At 40.1% G+C, this 19467-nt stretch overlaps 1 protein-coding gene across 5 annotated transcripts; it reads left to right on the top strand.

The window, feature by feature from the left end:
* Positions 1-1545: 1545 nt before the first annotated feature.
* On the top strand, positions 1546-19126 carry GTF2A2 (general transcription factor IIA subunit 2). Of its 5 annotated transcripts, none has more exons than XM_033189914.1 (6): positions 1557-1699; positions 2072-2285; positions 6760-6880; positions 8164-8268; positions 16388-16514; positions 18836-19126. In XM_033189914.1, exons 3-6 carry the CDS (start codon positions 6809-6811, stop codon positions 18859-18861), a joined length of 330 nt encoding a protein of 109 aa, XP_033045805.1. In that variant the 5' UTR covers positions 1557-1699; positions 2072-2285; positions 6760-6808; the 3' UTR covers positions 18862-19126. The 5 variants fall into 5 exon arrangements, with proteins under 5 accessions (XP_033045803.1, XP_033045805.1, XP_033045804.1 ...); XM_033189915.1 differs by lacking the exon at positions 1557-1699 and adding an exon at positions 1708-1981; XM_033189912.1 differs by lacking the exon at positions 2072-2285 and having other exon boundaries at positions 1546-1699.
* Positions 19127-19467: the final 341 nt, after the last annotated feature.

A 19467-nucleotide genomic window follows, 5' to 3' on the forward strand; every position in this document is an offset into this window, starting at 1 on the left:
TATCCTATAAACCCCTTAAATAGCTTCAGACCTCTACACTTGGTTCCCTTTCTGTAGTCTGAGTGCTTCTATTCTTTGGGGATTAGAGAGTTCAGCCTGCTTTATTTATTTATTTATTCATTTATTTATTTGAGACGGAGTCTCTCTCTGTCACCCAGGCTGGAGTGCAGTGGCGCCATCTCGGCTCACTGCAAGCTCCGCCTCCCAAGTTCACCCCATTCTCCTGCCTCAGCCTCCTGCGTAGCTGGGACTACAGGCGCCCGCCACCACGCCCGGCTAACTTTTTCTATTTTTTTTTTAGTAGAGACGGGTTTCACCGTGTTAGCCAGGATGGGCTCCATCTCCTGACCTCGTGATCTGTCCGCCTCGGCCTCCCAAAAGTGCAGGGATTACAGACGTGAGCCACCGCGCCTGGCCCAGCCTGCTTTATTTTAACATAAAAACAATAATGAAACTTTGTGTTTCATAGTTGAGAATTTTTTTTAATTAATGGGGAAGCCAAGGATGAAACCATGAGTGGCTTAAAATGAAAACATAGCTTAAATAAGAACTTGTTTAGTTCATAGACCTGCTCAGGTTCCAGCTGATACCACTTGGTAAATGTTTTGTGGGTTTTTTGTGGGTTTTTTTTTTTTCCCACGCACTCTTTAATCACTATTCAGCGATTTTTGTAGGATAAACTGCTCTACACATTACTGCTGCATTTAAGCCAGTTAGTGTACCATGCACCCTGACACCTAAAATAGTTTGATTTTGCAAACTCGAAATTCATATTGAAGTATTTCTCTTGCATATTAGATGCAAATTTTAAATATAACTTCTCTCAAATTAAAAGTTATTTATGAACCAGTCACAGACTAAAAGCTTTGCCTGCCTAAATGGATTGCAGCCCTGTTTCGAGGGATAAAGAAGATGCCCTGCTTTATATATATATATTTTTTTTGAGACGGAGTTTCGCTCTTGTTTCCCAGGCTGGAGTGCAGTGGAGCGATCTCAGCTGATTGCAACCTCCACTTCCCAGGTACGAGCGATTCTACTGCCTCAGCCTCCCAAGTAGCTCGGATTACAGGCACGCGCCACCACGCCCGGATAGTTCTTTTGTATTTAGTAGACGGGGGGGCGTTTCACCTTGTTAGGCTGGTTGCGAACTCTCCTGACCTCCGGTAATCCACCCGCCTCAGCCTCCCAAAGTGCTGGGGATTATAGGCGTGCGCCACCGCGCCCGGCCCCTACTATAATCTTTTCAGAATTCGTCTGCGAGGTCTTCAACAGTGTTACTCTGAACACACTTCCGGCATGAAATATGAATGCCCTACATTTCTTGTGCATCTAACAGTGGAGAAGATTAGTCTCTAAAAATTATAAGTCCCTTAGGAACGATTTAGTAAACCTGGTGAATTACTCGAGCAGTGCCCACCGCCTGTCCACCACTTTAAGGCTTGTGGCTCCAGCCCAACGCCCCTCCTTCCATCTCCACGCCCTTCCCTGACAAGGCTTGAGTGGCGGGCGAGAGCAGGGCTGGGCGGGGCTCCCGGCCCCCTGGCGGGTGTCACTTCCGGGTTCCGCTAGCACTTCCGGGTCGGCCGCCCAATTCTGCGGTTTCTGCGGCGGCTGGAGAGGTGGTCGGGGAAGTAGGAACCTCCTGCCAGGCTCGTGGCGGCTTCTTTCCGCTCCGCGGCGGGAAGCGCCTTCCCCACAGGTAGTGGGTTAGGGAGGGCAGGGTTAGGGAGGGAAGCAGAGCCGCTCTCCCTGCCGCCTCTTCGGAGTCTGGGTGCGTTGGTCGGGTAGTCTCTGAGGGCCCGTCGCTCCTGGGATCGGCCCGTTACCGACCGTTGCCCGGCAAGGCCCCGCGGCCGGCACCGGAGAAGGGCGGCGAGGCGGCGGGGAAGGTCTCGTCCCGCGCGGGAGGCTCGTCGTCCACGGGGCGCCCACAGAACCCACCTAGGAGAGGTCCTCAGCCCACCACCGTGTTTTCAGCCAGGTGAATGTCTTAAAGCATCCAATAGCGCCCTGTGAGTTTTGCCGAATTTCGGAGAGCTTTTTTTAAATGTCTCCTTCCTGTGCTTTATAGCTTGTTGTTTGAAGTCTGCCTTCCAGCTTTCTTCGTGCGAACTCCGACAAAAGGAACGAATTTTAAACTGGGTGGTTTAATCAAAAAATGCTAGGACGAGTTACTTCCCAGTTTGGAAACTTATAATTTTCTGAACTGCAAAACAAGGGAACAATAAATTTCTGTGGCTGATACCACGTCTAAAAGATTAGAACACAAGGAATTTTTAAAGAATGTAAGAACATTGAAATCAGTCATTTTAACAAATGTTTAAATAACACATAACTGTTTTCTAGATAAACTCTTAAATTTGTCCAATGGGACACGATGCACGATTCTGTATTCCTACTTTGTAAAGTTTTTATCTCCCTGTTGGGATTTCTTGCCCTTTTTAACCCCCTCTCCCCTCCCACATACACGTTATACTTACTGCTATCTGCCTTTGTTTATTGAACAGATTTTTTTTTTTTTTTGCTCCCATTGTGTGCCAGGTACTGTTCTAGACGCCTAGTTTACTTAAATGAACAAAATAAAAAGCTTTGCTCTCATGGAGCTTACATTCTATTAGTGGATGCAGAAAATAAATGTAAAATAAATATATAATGGTGTTAGAAGGTGATGGTGCTATCAAAAAAAAAAAAGAAAGATAAAGGAGTACGGGAAAGTTCCAGAGTGGAGGTGGGAACTGGTATTTTAAAGATGATGGTGGTTAGTTTAAGCCTCATTTAGTAGGTGTTACTTGAGCAAAGACTTGAAGGAATTAAGAAAATTAGCTAAGTAAATACCAGGAAGAGCGTTCAGGCAGATAGGAAAACCAATACAAAGGCTTTTAAGCCTGTCATGTTTGAGGAATAGCAAGGAGAGGGATGAGCAAGAGTTTTGGGGGTGGAGGGACAAGAAGATAAAGTCAGAGATCATGGGTAGCCGGATCATTGTAAAGGCTGATAGAAGCCATGGGAGATTTTGAATAGAGGAGAGGTGTGTTCTAACTGAAGTTTTAGAAGATCACCTGGTGGCTGTGAGTTGTGATTAGAGTGTAGGGGTGAGTGTAGAAGCAGGGAAATCATTTAGGAGATTTTTGCAGTAATCCAGATGACGACAAGAGTGGCCCAGGCCAGGGTGATAACCGTAGAGATGGTGACAAATGGTTGGATTCTGAATTTATTTTGAAGGTAGGCCGTACAGGATTTGCTAGGAATTAGATATGGTGAGTGAGATAGAGGAAGTGGAGGATGACTTCAAAGGTTTGCCCAAGCTTGTAAAAGCATGGAGTTATTTAAGCCACGATGCAAAAGGTGACAAGTAGAGATGTTGAGTAGGCAGCTAGATCCAGGAGTAAGAAGTTCTATGCTGTATGAATTTAGGGATGATCAATTGTGGCATTTAAACCATGAGAATAAATGTTACCAGTAAGGAATGGGTGTAGACAGCAGCAGAGGACCAAGGACTGTGTCCTGTGATATTTAGAGTTTAGGGAAAATAGGATCAACCAGCAAACAATATTAAGAAGGATGAACTTGTAGGTTGGGACAATCCAAAAAGGCCAGTGTCCCATAAAACAAGCTAAGATCCTTTACGAAAGAGGAGGGAGTAATCAGGTGTGTCCAATATTCTGATGGAGGCTAGAGAATTAGCTTTAGCAGTGCCATTGATGACCTTCCCCAGCCTGTTTCCTTAGAGTGCTAGAGGCAAAAATGAGCTTAAGAGAAGATGGGAAAAAAGGAATTGGGAGACAGTAATACAGACAAGGGATTTTGCTGCGAAGGGGAACTGAGAAATAGGGTGTAGCCAGCAGGGGATGTGGATTCAGGGCTTTTTGTTTTGTTTTACTTTTTAAGGTGGGAGAAGTAGCCACCTATTTGTTTGCTAATGAAAATGATCCACAGAGAGGGAGAATTTGATGGTGAGGGAGAGAAGTAACAACTGAATTGTCAGAACAATATTCTTGAGTGAACTAGAAGACAATCCCTAATACAAAGGTAGAAGGATTGGATTTAGATAAATATAGGTATAAAGTTCAACTATAGTGACAGGGAGGCAGAGTATATGGGTACAGGTTGGGCTTCCCAAATCCAGAATGCTCCAAAATCCAAAATTTTGAGCACCGACATGACACTGAAAGGAAATGCTCTTTGGAACATTTCAGAGCTTGAATTTGGAGTACTCAACCCATAAGTATATACGATGCAGATATTCTAAAATCCAAAACACTTCAGGTCTCCAGCATTTCAGATAAGGAATGCTTAGCCTGTATAGCTATTGGTAGGTAGCTGGATGTGGCTGTGAGTCTGGAAGTTATTGCTTCAGTTTCCTCAGTAAAGTGGAATTCTTTGTGTCGTACTGAGATATTTCTAATATATTAGCACTCTGACATACTACCAAATAATTCACTCAACAAATAATGCATACTACATATGTTCTAGTTGGTAAATAAGTAACTGAACAAAAGTCCCTGTCTTCACTGGGTCATCTATTTTAGTAGATGGAGACAGAATAAGCGTATATATGTCAGCTTCAGTTATGGGTATGAATGAAAAGAAAGCAGTGTGAGGAAGAAGGGAGGTAATTATTTCTTATAGGTTGATTATAGAAGGCCTTTCTGATGAGGTAGTGTTTGACCCAGAGATCTGAATCAAATGAGGGAGTGAACTATGCAGGTATCTGGGAAGAATACTGTCGGCAAAAAGAACCACCACCACAGAGGCCTTCGAGCAGGATCATGCTTCCCATGTCAAAGAACAGCAGGGGACCATTATGACCACAGCAGAGTGGGAGGGTGAGTGGGTGAAGATAGGGAAGTAGGTACTGGGGGCCCCAAATCACATAGGCCTTCCAAACCAGGGACTCTGATTTTCAGTGAGATGGGATGTTGCCATTGGTGGTTTTGAATAGACCAGTGATGTGATTTGCCTTATGTTTTGAAGTCTTAGTGTGGCTGCTATGAGGGTGAGGTTGGAATAGGCAAGAGTGGAAATAAGGAGACCATGAGTTATCACATTAACTTTGGTGACAGATGATGGTGACTTAGGGTAATAGCATTGAAGATGGCAGAAGCTGTCAGATTCTGGCTATAGTTAGAAGGAAGAGCTGAAAGGTTGGCTGATGGATGCCAAGTAAGAAAGAAGTTACTCTTGACTCTAAGGTTTTTGAGCTGTTACAGGAAGAGTAGATTTACTGTTTATTGAGGTAAGATTGAGGACAGAGCATATTTGCAAGAGTAGCATCAGGAACATGGTTTTTGACAAATTGAATTTGAGCTACCTACTTGATACTTCTATCCAATGTCAAGCAGACAGTTTTATATATGGGTACAAAGGGAGAATTGAGGGCTAGAGATACAAATTTGGGAGTCATCACCAGATAGTAGATGGTATTTAAAGCCATAAGTCTGGATGAGGTAACTAAGGGAGTAAAGTATGTGGAGGATAAAGGACCCAAGAAAACTTAGGGCAGTTCAACAGTTAGAAGTCAGGGAGCTGAGGAGGAACCAGCAAAAGAAAATAAGAAATACAGTGGTATCCAGTGACATGAGAGAACTGAGAGTAGTGTCTCAAAGCCAAAGATATGTCTCAAGAAGGCAGAAATGATCTCTTGTATCCAATGCTAGCAAGGTATGAAATGTAAGGACTGATGGCTACCCGTTATTTTTGCTGAGTTTTACCTGATGATTGCTCCTCAAATGTATTTTCCCCCATCCATCTCCAGACTGAAAATGCCATGAGGTCAAGATCTTACACCTGACGTGTAGTGGAAGCTCAGTAAATGTTTATTTCCTCTGTACTGCTGCCACTCTTTTCGAGCCCCCATCCCTCATCTGTTTCTAAATCTCGCACTCAAGCCCAGCTGTCTGACCTTTCCTGACTAAAATGCTTCAGTGGCTCCCCACTGTTTGCTCCTGTCCTGCCAAACAATTCGATCTATGCTGTCTCTTTCAGCTTCATCTCCTGCCACTCCCTGTTCATACTTATGCCCTGATAATGTAGAACAGTTTATGTTTTTCCCTACAAACATTTCATCCTTCCATGGCTTTACTTATTCTATTCTGTCAGCCTCTGGAATGACTTCCCTCCTCTGCTTGGCTAAAGTCTAGCTTAAAGAACCTGGAAGCTTTTCTGAGCCAGCTCAGTCTACAGGCAGCCTCCATGGTATGCTTTGTATCTTTATCACAGTTCTTATACTGAATTTAATCTTTTTGTATGTATGTTATATTCTTTAGAGTATAAATTTTTAGGATTTGGGAGCATGTCTTTAATCATCATCTTCTCCCTGGAACCCGTCACAGTGCCATCCTCTTGGTAGGCACTCTGTGAATACTGAATTTAGAGAGAACAGGAAAATAAAGGGGCAGACATGCATATATGAGCTGAAGAATTTACCAGTGACTTGACAGCAGGTAGAAAGGACAGTACATGGAAAATTCTAGACTAAGTCAGAAGGCAGATATTTGAAGGAAATGGAAAAGACATTTTAATAAATATAACATCTATACTGCATAAAGGAATATGAATGCCTATGTCAAAATCACAGGGAAAAAAACTGGAAAATCATTTGTAGCTATTCCTTGTAATTCTAAATGATTATATAGTAATTTGCAACCATTAAGCGTTCTCCTAGTTCTATATGAGAATATTTGAGGTAGACAATATTATATACATAATTTATGATGTTACAGTATGATCTTTTTTAACGATTTTATATTAAATTTTTAGGACATCAATGCAAGCTTGAATAAGAAAAGCAAATTCTTCCTCCTAAGCCATGGCATATCAGTTATACAGAAATACCACTTTGGGAAACAGTCTTCAGGAGAGCCTAGATGAGCTCATACAGGTGGGAGACTGAATTAAAAGTCAAACATTTTTATCTAGATGAGTTTACAGTAATTCTTGTCATATCACTTAAGCAAAGAGATATGAGGTAAAATATCTTGGACTCTTTGACCCAGCAAGTCAGTAACACTGATCAAATAACCTTAAATTCTTGTTTATTACACTGTCCTGACAACAGGACACAAAATATGATTGAATGATATCATTAAATATAGCTAAGTCTGGGTATGTGCAGTGTTTCACACCTCTAATCCCAGCACTGTAGGAGGACAAGGTGGAAGGATCGCTTGAGGCCAGAAGTTTGAGACCAGCTTAGGCAACATAGCCACCACCCATCTCCACAAAAAATAAAAAAATTAGTTTGGTGTGGTTGCGCATGTCTATAGTCCCAGTTACTCAGGGGGCTGAGTAAACTCTTGAACCCAAGAGTTTGAGGCTTAAGTGTGCTAGGATGGTACCACTGCACTCCAGCCTTGGTGATAGAGCAAGACCCTGCCTCTAAATAAATAAAGTTAAATCTTCAAAAATTTTTGTTCAACATAAAAATTGAGATTGTTGGTTTTCCCCTTCTCAAATTTAGGGAAGAAAGTCATAATTCTTTTTAGCTTTAAGGTAATTTTGTCCAATTTAATAAAGTCTTCTGAGATTTACAAGTCTGAATTTATATTTCAATTTTGAGAGAATTAACCCTTCTATATAATTCTCCCAAATAAAAACATATTAAGTATTTCCGACCGGGCACAGTGGCTCACGCCTGTAATCCCAGCACTTTGGGAGCCCAAGTCAGGTGGATTACCTGAGGTCAAGAGTTAGAGACCAGACTGACCGATGTGGAGAAACCCTGTCTCTACTAAAAATACAAAATTAGCCGGGTGTGGTGGCGCACACCTGTAATCTCAGCTACTTGGGAGCCTGAGGCAGGAGAATCGCTCGAACCCAGGAGGCAGAGGTTGTGGTGAGCCAAGATCACACCACTGCATTCTAGCCTGGGCATCAAGGGCAAAACTCCGTCTCACAAAAAAGGAAAAAAAAAAAAAAAAGACAAAGTTTTCTTCTGGCTTTGTAACATCACTGCATGTTTTCAAGATTGTTTGTGTCAAGATAGTACAAAAGATATCTTCAAGCTTTGCTACTTCATCAGTTATGGCAAAGGAGATAAAGGAATTCTAGTTTAGAGGCTTTGGTTAACCTCAGTTAAATTTTAGATGATAATTTGTATATTTTTATTTACTTTGTCTTTAATGTTCTTGCCTAAGGGGATTTATGACCTTTACCTTTTCTCAGTCTCAACAGATCACCCCCCAACTTGCCCTTCAAGTTCTACTTCAGTTTGATAAGGCTATAAATTCAGCATTGGCTCAGAGGGTCAGGAACAGAGTCAATTTCAGGGTAAGGATATTTTCCTGAATCTAGAAGCCTATACCAATGGTTGTTAAAACAGTGTTTTTTTTTTAGGACCCCTACATATTTGTTAATTATAGGAAGAGGTGGCTTTTATCAGTTTTTGGAATTTGTTTTATAATAACTAAATTATACTTTTCAATCAACTATATATTATACTAAGTTGGTCCACTTAATGTGAGATACAGAGATGTTTTTAGGTTTTTATTTCATTGTTTCATAAATCAGCCTTTGTATGTTTGGCTACCTTCCCTGAAGAGTTACTGAGATTCCAAACACCTGAAATATTATCTGCAGGATTAAAGGTAAGTGGCAGAGTAATCCCCAAGGTTGTGTTACGGTTTTCAAACTCTGGCCTTTCCCCGTTCAAGGGAAGTAGAGTTATTTCTAGAAACTTCATGTTGCCTCCCTCCTACTCTTAGGTAACTTGGCTGATAAAAAACCTGGCCTCTAGTGATAGATAACAGACTATTCTGGTAGCTTGGTCTCACTTGAGTCACTTATACTTTGAATAGTAGTAATCCAAAGCTGGATAAAATTAGCTCTCTCAATTTCCTGATAACTTCAGATTAAGGGCCCATTGAAAGAGTCATGGTGCAACAGAAATAATTTTACCACATTATGGTATTGATGGACTCATATAGTATATGATGATGTTTGGTTATTATTTAACTATGCTTATATTGTATTATAAGGCATAACCTATATAAATATGGTCAAAAGAAGGTTAAAATATGGTTAACAACCAAAATTTGATCATTAATTAACATCTGCCTACTTTATTTGGTACTTAAACATTCAATAAACAGTTTGAGTGTCTATTAACATACTAGGTATGCTCTAGATACACAGAGATGAAAAGAAAATATACCAGGCATGTTCTAGATACTCAGAGATGAACAAGATAGACAAAACCCCATTTGACTTAAATAAATCTCATATATCAGTTTCATGTGCCAAAAAATTATCTGGAGTAAAATATGCCTTCAAGACGATATAATTTGACTGGTGGATCCATGAATTTTTAACAGTAATTATTCTGCCAAAATTAGTTTGTGTTTTTTAAATATACCCATATGCAGAAGTCTGCCCAGATGATCCATGTTAATACATAAATTTTGCTCTAGTAAGAAAAGAAAGGTGGTGGACTACTTATCAGAGGCAGTGTAGTTCACAACGCCTAACTAGTCATCTTCTAGGTGCATTATTGTAGGTTTCTAGTTTGGATTTCTTTAGGTAGAGTTAAAGTAATTTGACGTTTACATTTATCTTGCACAGTGTTTTGTAAATTTTGTCTATTTTCCAAAAGCTATATATATAATTGCTCTCAGCCTTGATCAGGACTTTTCCATTCTTTCGTTTTATTTTCCTGCTGCTGCTATTCTAGCTCAGGCTTTTATCACCCTACTCCTGGGTTATAGCCAACTTGATCAATTTTAAGTCCAGAATGTTTGCAAATGACATTCTGTTTAGCTTAGGGTAGCATATGGCCGAGACAAAAGAGATAATAGTTAGAAATATCTAATTTTCAGAGCCATTTTGCTAGATCAAATTTAAGTATATATTTTTTGTTTATAATTTGCTGACCTAGCAGTGAGAAGCATCCTTTACAAGAATAGAATAGTTCTATATAGCATGTTAAATTGTTTTTTGTTTTAAATCCTTTTATGGGTTCCATATAAGTGAAATTATTTAGTAGAGTATTATAGGAGAAAATCCTCTTAAGTATGAGAGCTAAGGTTTTAATCGTTTATATGTTTTAATTTATTAGTAAAAAAATCTAAATATATGTACCATGGAGCTTGAACTGAATTAATTTTTAGGGAGAAAATTCAGATTGAAGTAGTGTGTATAACTAGGCTTTTATTTTGTTTTCTTTTTTTTTTGAGACGAAGTCTTGTTCTGTTACCCAGGCTGGAATGCAGTGGCGCAATCTCGGCTCACTGCAACCTCTGCCTCCTGGGTTCAAGCGATTCTTCTGCCTCAGCCACCTGAATAGCTGGGATTACAGGCGCATGCCACAACGCCCAGCTAGTTTTTGTATTTTTAGTAGAGATGGGGTTTCACCATGTTGGCCAGGCTGGTCTCGAACTCCTGACCTGATGATCCGCCTGCCTTGGCCTCTCAAAGTGCTGGAATTACAGGTGTGAGCCACCCCACACAGCCATAACTAGGGTTTTAAGGAGCCATTGTATGTTTTTGGGAGAACATATTCCCATAGATAAAAGTAATGGTTACTTAAACTTTATAGTGTTGACTTCAAACAGTAATTAAACAAGCATTAAAAGATTGAATGCCATACCCCCAAAAAATAAGATTTAGTGATCAAGAAAAATAGCCCTTCTAACAAAACTGAAGGTTTCCTTTTCACTGTGTTTTGATGTTTCTGTAACAAACATTTATTATATAACTTTCAAGATGTTCTTTAAGGCTGGGCACGGTGGCTCATGCCCCGTAACCCCAGCACTTTGGGAGGCTGAGGCGAGCAGATCAATTGAGGTCAGGAATTTGAGACCAGCCTGGCCAACACAGTGAAGCCTCGTCTCTACTAAAATGAGCTGGACGTGGTGCACACGTGTAGTCCCAGCTACTTGGAAGGCTGTGGCAGGAGAATTGCTTGAATCCAGGAGGCGGAGGTTGCAGTGAGCCAATTATCACGCCACTGCACTCTAGCCTGGGCGACAGAATGAGACTGCATCTCAAAAAAAAAAAAAAAAACCGAAAACATGTTGCCCAATTGTGGATACATGTAAAACCAAAAATGTATTTATTAAAAGTGCATTGAAGATACAATTTGGCCAAATGATTAAGTGTTAAAAGTAATATTTGACCAAAGCCAAATATCTTCTTATAGAAGGAACTTTTTGAATTTAAAGAATTCAGAATTTCACTTTGAAAATTATAATTATCAGGCAGCTCAAGCCTGTAATCCCAGCGGGTTGGGAGGCCAAGGCGGGAGGATCACTTGAGGGCAGTTCAAGACCAGTCCTGCGAAATACAGTGAAACCCTGTCCCTACGAACAAACAAATAAATAAATAACGTAGCCGGGTGTGATGGTGTGCCCATAGTCGCAGCTACTCGGGAGGCTGAAGTGATAGGGTGACTTGAGCCCAGGAGGTTGTGGCTCCAGTGAGCCATGATCATGCCGTTTCCTTTCAGCCTGGGTGACACAGCTAGACCCTGCCTCAAAAAAAAAAACTATATGTATGTATATATGTATAAACACATATAAATTATATTTATAATTATATATACACAGAAACTGAAAGACATGTATATATTATATAATGTTTGTAATTATAGAGTATATGTGTATATATACTGTATACATATATATAAACGTAGTTTTTATACTAGAGATACTAAATGGATTCTGACTTTCAAATGAAGAGAGTAAAAAAGCAAGATATTTAAATAACTAAAAATTGTATACAGAAAAGCTTATTTCATGTTAGAGATTCTAGTTCAAATTATTCTAAAAAGATTTAAAGCTTATTTCATGTTAGAGATTCTAGTTCAAATTATTCTAAAAAGATCAATCTCTTACATTTAACTTTAAAAACATTTGTTGTCTCAAAAGTTACCTAGCTAATGTGCTCTTTGATATTGTCAACTTAATTTTCATCTACAATTGGAAGGCATTTAATAACTTTTATCTAATATCTTTCAGTCAAGATTTATAGCATTTTATTTTTGCAGTAAAATAAATGAAGTATATAAATTTATACTGCAACTAATGGAATTTCAGCATATGATATGGAAGATTTTTCACTCCAGTCTACATCTAAAATGCTTTATTTATATTTATAAGTGAATACTCACATACTGGCTCATAAATCCCAATAACTTGCTTTAAATTATTTACATAACATTATTCAATGAAAGTAATTTACTGCAAGCTAAGCTCTGAGGACACAAAGGCATAAGAATTATATGACTTTGCGAACGAACTTTGGGGAAAGGGTAGGAGGGTGGCGAGGGATAAAAGACTACACATTTTTAAAAAGAGAAAGTAAGGCAAGGCAGAGTGGTTCATGCCTGTAATCCCAGCACTTGGGGAGGCCAAGGCAGGCAGACCACCTGAGGTCAGGAGTTCAAGACCAGCCTGACCAACATGGTGAAACCCCGTGTGTACTAAAAATACAAAAATTAGCTGGGTGTGGTCGTGGCGCATGCCTGTAGTCCCAGCTATTCAGAGGCCAAGGCAGGAGAATCACTTGAACCCAGGCAGTGGAGGTTGCAGTAAGCCGAGATCGCACCACTGCACTCCAGCCTGGGCAACACAGCAAGACTCGGTCTCAAAAAAAGAAAGTAATATACACACCTCTTTTTTTTTTTTTTTAAGACGGAGTCTTACTCTGTCATTCAAGCTGGAGTGCAATGGCGTGATCTCACCTCACTGTGACCCCCGCCTCCCAGGTTCAAGCGATTCTCCAACCTCAACCTCCCAAGTAGCTGGGATTACAGGCACCCACCATCATGCCTGCCTTATTTTTATATTTATGTAGGGGTTTCACCATGTTGGCCAGGCTGGTCTTGAACTCCTCGCCTCAGTGACTCTCCTACCTCAGCCTCCCAAAGTGCTGGGATTACAGGTGTGAGCCACCACACCTGGCCAGTAATATTGTACACACTCTTAAGATCATGGATTACACATACATTCAGGATGCTGGAAATGAACATTGCGTTTGGCATCTAGCTGTTTAGCTTTCCAGAGGCTCAGACTAGCAAATGAGCAGATCTAATTTTCAAATATATTTTATAGGTTTATAATTTTGTGTCTTTTTCCCTTAATCCTGGATGATTTTCCATGTATTTATCACTCCACTGAAATTGCTGTTCCCAAGTTATTTTTGCTAAATCTAATGCATCATTTGTAGTGCTATTGATTATTCTTTTTTTAAAACCCCTATTTCCTTTGAAACCATACTGTGTGAGCTTTTCTCCTATTCCCTGGCCTGTTACTCTCAGACTCTTTTGTAGTTCTGTCTCTGCTTATCATTTAATTGTTGGTATTTCTTAGGGTTATAGAGTGCCCCCACTATCCTTGGTCTCATCCAACCCTCTGGCTTTGGTTAAAGTAAATATTGTGTTCTCATGCTTTCTGCTATACTCCAACTACTTATTGGACATCATGACTTAGATATACCTGAAATTCAACAAGTTCCAAATTTAACTTTACTCCCAAACCAGGTTTTTCTGTGAATGCATTGACATTCAAGCCAGAAGCTTGGGAGTTACCATGGATTTCACTGTTCCCCAACCCCACCATATTTATAGTTGCCCATTCCTAGCGGTCCTACCTTTTAAAGTCTCTCCATTTCTATTGATCCCTTTATTATTACTGTAGTAAAGCCACTTTCACCTCTCTGATTCATGCAGCTAACAGACATCAGCTTCATAGCTGGTCTTACTTCCTTTAGTCATACTCCTGTCTAATCTATTCTTTATGTCATTACCAAAACTGCAAATGTGATCAGACTCTTCTGCTTAAAATCTTTCACTGACCTCCCATTACCATTAGGATGGGGCAAAGGTTTTCCAAGGTTCTCATTTATCTTAGGACCTCCTGACGCGTTCTGTTTTCTGGAATTGACCACCCCATTCCAAGTGTTTGTCTTTCTTTCCATTATCCCTCCTCTCCGTTGACTCTTATTCTTTAGTACTCAACTTAAACTTCACTTTTTGAGAGAAGCTGTCTGCCTTGTGTCCTCCATACCCTTGAGTACCTTTGCTCTACTCACAGTACCCACTAACTTACTCTTTCATAGCACTGTTATACTACATATTTACTTGTTTTAATGATCTCCCTGCTAAACTCAGCTCACCAGTGGCAGGGACCTGTGCTTACCATTGTATCCGCAGAGGCCAGCATAGTCTAGCACACAGTAATTATTCGTTTATTACATTCATTCATTCATAGCCATCAGTTTCCTTAATCATTCTCACTTGATAGACTATTTAGATTGAATCCAATTTTTGCTATTACAATAATATTGCAGGGAGCATTTGTGTGCTTGGTGGTTTGTTTCTGAGTTGAAGATTTCAGGCATTTTAAGTGTTGCATACTAAATTTCCTGTGTGACTATATGTGCGCATGTGTTTATCTCAGGTTTTAATTGTATTCTGCTAGTGTCCATGCACGACTTTCATCACATTCTTTTTAAAAATTTCCAGCCGGGCGTGGTGGCTCACACATTTAATCCCAGCACTTTGGGAGACCGAGGTGGGCAGATCACCTGAGATCAGAAGTTTAAGACCAGCCTGGCCAACATGGCAAAACCCCGTCTCTGCTAAAAATACAAAAATTAGTCTGACGTGGTGGCAGATGCCTGTAATCCCAGCTACTTGGGAGGCTGAGGCAGGAGAATCGCTTGAACCTGGGAGACAGAGGTTGCAGTGAACCAGAATCACGCCACTGCACTCCAACCTGGGCAACAGAGTGAGACTCCATCCCAAAAAATAAAAATAGGCTGGGCATTGTGGCTCACGCCTGTAATTCCAACACTTTGGGAGGCCAAGGTGGGCAGATCACCTGAGGTCAAGAGTTTGAGACCAGCCTGGACAACATGGTGAAACCCCATCTCTACTAAAAATACAAGAAGTAGCCAGGCGTGGTGGCCTACGCCTGTAGTCCCAGCTACTCTGGAGGCTGAGACAGGAGAATCACTTGAACCCAGGAAGCAGAGGTTGCAGTGAGCTGAGATTGCACCCCTGCACTCCAGCCTGGGCCACAGAATGAGACTCCATCTCCAAAAATAAAATAAAATAATTTCCTTTTGATGCTCAAGTATATATTCCTACTTTAAAAAAACAAAACAAAGAAAACATAAAACATAATTAGAAGAATGTGTCCTGGGCATGGTGGCTCACACCTGTCATCCCAGCACTTTGGGAGGCCAAGGTGGGAGGATTGCTTGAGGGCAGAAGTTTGATTAGCCCGGCCAACATAGCAAGATCCTGTCTCTATTTTTAAAAAAATATTAAAATAGGCTGTTGCAGTGACTCACGCCTGTAATCTCAGCACTTTGGGAGGCCAAGGCGGGCAGGTCATCTGAGAGATCAGGAGTTTGAGACCAGCCTGGCCAGCGTGGTGAAACCCTGTCTCTACTAAAAATACAAAAGTTAGCTAGGCGTGGTGGCTTACACCTACAATCTCAGCTACTCAGGAGGCTGAGGCAGGAGAATAGCTTGAACTCGGGAGGTGGAGGTTGCAGTGATCCAAGATCGCACCACTGCACTGCAACCTGGGCAACAGAGTAAGACTCGGTCTCAAAAAAAGAAAAAAAATTACATAGGCCAGATGTGGTGGCTCACGCCTGTAATCCCAGCACTTTGGGAGGCTGAGGTAGGTGGATCACCTGAGATCAGAGTTTGAGACCATCCTGGCCAAACATGGTGAAACCCCGTCTCTACTAAAAATACAAAAATTAGCTGGGTGTGGTTTTGGGCTACTGTAGTGCCAGCTACTCAGGAGGCTGAGGCAGGTGAATCTCTTGAACCCGGGCGGCGGAGGTCGCAGTAAGCCAAGATTGCACCACTGCACTACAGCGAGGCAACAGAGCGAGATTCCGTCTCAAAAAAATTTTTTTTTAATACGTATGAATAAATTATAAGTTTCTCAGGACAATGAATGTTGTAGACATAGTGACTAATACAGTAATGCATCTGAGGCAAGTCACAGGATTAAAATTTAGTGTTTCTAGGAAGTCCCTGCTTTTGTACATTTGGAGAATTAACATACATAATATGTAATTTTTAACAAATATTTACATAATAATTTGAATGACCTTTCATAATTTAGCCACATGAGGGCAGTAGAAATACAAACACAAGTTTTTGTTTTTTCTTTATATTTCAGGTAAGTAATTTGGAATGGAGACTGAAAATACAGAGTGCCAACTAAAGTATTTTTGAACTCTTCCCTTAGCAAATTTGTCTGGCTTTTGTTTGTTTTAAGTAGCTGGGATTAAAGTTAAGGAAAATCTTAAGCATTAAACTTATTAACAATTATGTTCTTGGTAGCCAAGATCTGTTAAATTGCTTTGGAGAAAAATGTGAGGGGAAAAAACATTTCATGGTATTTCTAAATGTTTTGTTTTAAAGGGCTCTCTAAATACGTACAGATTCTGCGACAATGTGTGGACTTTTGTATTGAATGATGTTGAATTCAGAGAGGTGACAGAACTTATTAAAGTGGATAAAGTGAAAATTGTAGCCTGTGATGGTAAAAGTAAGTGCCTGCCTTATTTCTGTGAAAGCAAAGCTCCTTGAAACCTTGTTTTTATGAGCCTTTAGCAGATTTGCATCCATATGAAAAGCCTAAGGGGGAAAATGGCCCAGTGATCAACTCTCAGATACAGTCCAGGCTTCTATCTCAACTAAATTCTGAATTATGTATCTCAAACAGTGCTCTTACTGACTTTAGGTGGATACATTTCAAATGATGTAGACTACTTACCAAGATTGGATTTGTGTGGGGAAAAAAAAATAAGCAAATAAGCATTTCTTCTCTATTTTCCATTACAAATTTTAAGTGTTTATCAGGCTTTTCAGACACCTTTAAGAATTTTGACAATCATGTGGTTTCTATGTTGCTGGATACCCGTATATTTAAAGAGTTATATTTTAAACAGGATTTTAATTAACCATAAGAACTTTGGAGTAATGATGGTAAATATTCATCTAATCTGTTAAATATGACACGTGCAAGTGAACTTCTCACACCAGACCTAGGAACTTCTTCAGGTCCTTAAATGTTTCAAAAGCTATACACCTCTAATTTCTGTTTCATGATTAGTTATTTCCTTTTTGCTAATTATATTTTAAATATACTTTATAATCTGAACCATTTGTATTAAGAGCACCTAGTCTAGAAAGTGAATAGAAAAGACTGCTGCTCTTTAAGAGGGAGTTTTGAAAAGCAAGAGAAAGAAATGTAGAAAGTAATACTCTCCATTTCCCTGTTTGAGTTGGATTTGTTTTATATATTTTGCACTTCCAAAGAAATGGCTAATCAATCACTGAAGAAATGTAGAGAATACAAAAAAGCACATAGAAGAAAGACATTCTCTACAACACTACCTGATGATGGTGTTATAACTATCCTGTTGATTATATAGCCTATTTTTTTTTTGCAAAAATGTGTGTATATGTAGACATTTGTAAATACATTTTTCACTGAGTTTACTACCCTTAAGCCATTTTTTCTTTTTTCTTTTTTTTTTTTAAAGACAGAGTCTTGCTGTATTGCCCAGGCTGGTCTCAAACTCCTGGGCTCAGGCGACCTTCCCACCTCAGCCTCCCAAAGTGCTGGGATTACACACCTGAGCCCCTGCACTTAAGCCTGATTTTTAGTGGCTATATAAAAATTACACCTTCAGCCCTTTTTAAAGAAATAGTCTCTTCCAGATATCAGAAAGTCTCTGAACCTAGCAATGTTACTGTTGGTGACTTGTTATATATAGTTCAGAAGGTTACCTAGGAATAATCATTCTAAGAACTTTGGGCATAGTTAACTTTTTATTATAGTCATCAGATACATCTTTGTCATTACAGCAAGGAACAGTGTTATATTTGGGTCTTTTTAAAACTCCTTTAAATCCATTAGCCAGTGGTTACTGTATTGGACAGAACAGATGTTGATTATAAGTAGTGTCAGCTTCAGTCATTTGAACCATACCGAGAACCAGAAAGTCAGTAAATAAAGCCTCTGAACAAAATACTGATATATAATATCAAAAGAATCCATGTAAAGGTATCTATTTTACTGATAGGCACTCCCGTGTGGTAGTCCTTAGTGTGTGTTGCTCTTTACTGTACAAGATTGTTTTCCAAACTTCAGCAGATGAGGAGTAGCAGATCGGCCTTGTTTATTACAGTAGTTTTTGAGGATTTTCTCCTGCTTCACAGTGTAGTAATTGATCTTCACTCAGGGAAAGCTTAAATTGTATTCCATTTACTTTATAGCTGCAGAAAAGAATCCAGTGTTAGAGGTTTGGAACAGTAGGCCAGGCGCAGTGGCTCACGCCTGTAATCCCAGCACTTTGGGAGGCCAAGTCGGGCAGATCACTTGAGGCCAGGAGTTCGAGACCAGCCTGGCCAACATGGTGAAACTCCATCTCTACTAAAAATACAAAAATTAACCAGGCATGATGGCGCCCGCCTATAATCCCAGCTGCTCGGGAGGCTGAGGCAGGACAATTGCTTGAACCTGAGAGGTGGAGAGCGCAGTGAGCTGAGATCACACCACTGCACTCCAGCCTGGGCAACACAGTGTGACTCTGTCTTAAAAAAAGTTTGGGACAGTAAAAGACCTGGAGGAAAAAAAAGTGTTATATAACAATTACGTGAACCAAATGTAGTTCAACTTGGTTTTACTCCAGTATGAATGAGGAGCTAAGCATCTTTGTATCTCTGCTTAAACCTTCTATTCTTCCTCACCCCTCAAGCCACCACCACTATTAGTTCTGCGTTCTCATTTCTGATAGTCTTAAAATAGTTAATTTTAAAATTAAATTGCTCCTTGAATTTACTTTCTCTTTTGTTTCCTAGATACTGGCTCCAATACTACAGAATGAATAGAAAAAATATGGCTTTTTTATGCCATCTTCTGTTATTCATTGCTTTTGGAGAGAAGCATAGAAGAGACTTTTTATTTATTCTAGAATTGCAGAAATGACCACACTGTGCTATACCAGAGACTTCCAGTAGAAAGAAACTTATAACTCTGTAGCCTCTTACATCACCTTTATTATACAGCATGAAAAAAAAGACTTTTTTTTAATGACAAAAGTTGTTGCCTTCCTAAGAACCTTCTTTAATAAACTCATTTTAAAACTCTGAGTAGTAACTGGTGAAACTATTAAGGTAGCAATATGAAGATAATGCGTTTCTTCATTTCCTTTGCAAGGAACATGATGCTCTTTCAGAAATTAATTTCAATAAAGTCATGTTAGTTTTGTCAGTTGCAACTTTACCTGATGAAAGCATCAGCAGGGGCAAAACCAAATTCTGGGCCAGGCATGGTGGCTCACGCCTGTAATCCCAGCACTTAGGGTGGCCAAGGTGGGTGGATCACCTGAGGTCAGGCGTTCGAGACAAGCCTGGCTAACACGGTGAAACCCCATCTCTACCGAAAACACAAAAAATTAGCCGGGCGACGTGGCAGGCGTCTGTAGTCCCAG

Source organism: Trachypithecus francoisi, unplaced genomic scaffold, assembly GCF_009764315.1.
Source record: "Trachypithecus francoisi isolate TF-2019V2 unplaced genomic scaffold, Tfra_2.0 Lachesis_group3, whole genome shotgun sequence".
Lineage (NCBI taxonomy): Eukaryota > Metazoa > Chordata > Mammalia > Primates > Cercopithecidae > Trachypithecus > Trachypithecus francoisi.

Coding starts and splice junctions, on each gene's coding strand:
- GTF2A2 (XM_033189912.1), top strand. CDS start 6,809: ATGGCATATCAGTTATACAGAAATACCACTTTGGGAAACAGTCTTCAG. Junction 8,269..16,387: donor GGAACAGAGTCAATTTCAGG/GTAAGGATATTT, acceptor TTTGTTTTAAAG/GGCTCTCTAAATACGTACAG. Junction 16,515..18,835: donor TGTAGCCTGTGATGGTAAAA/GTAAGTGCCTGC, acceptor TTTGTTTCCTAG/ATACTGGCTCCAATACTACA.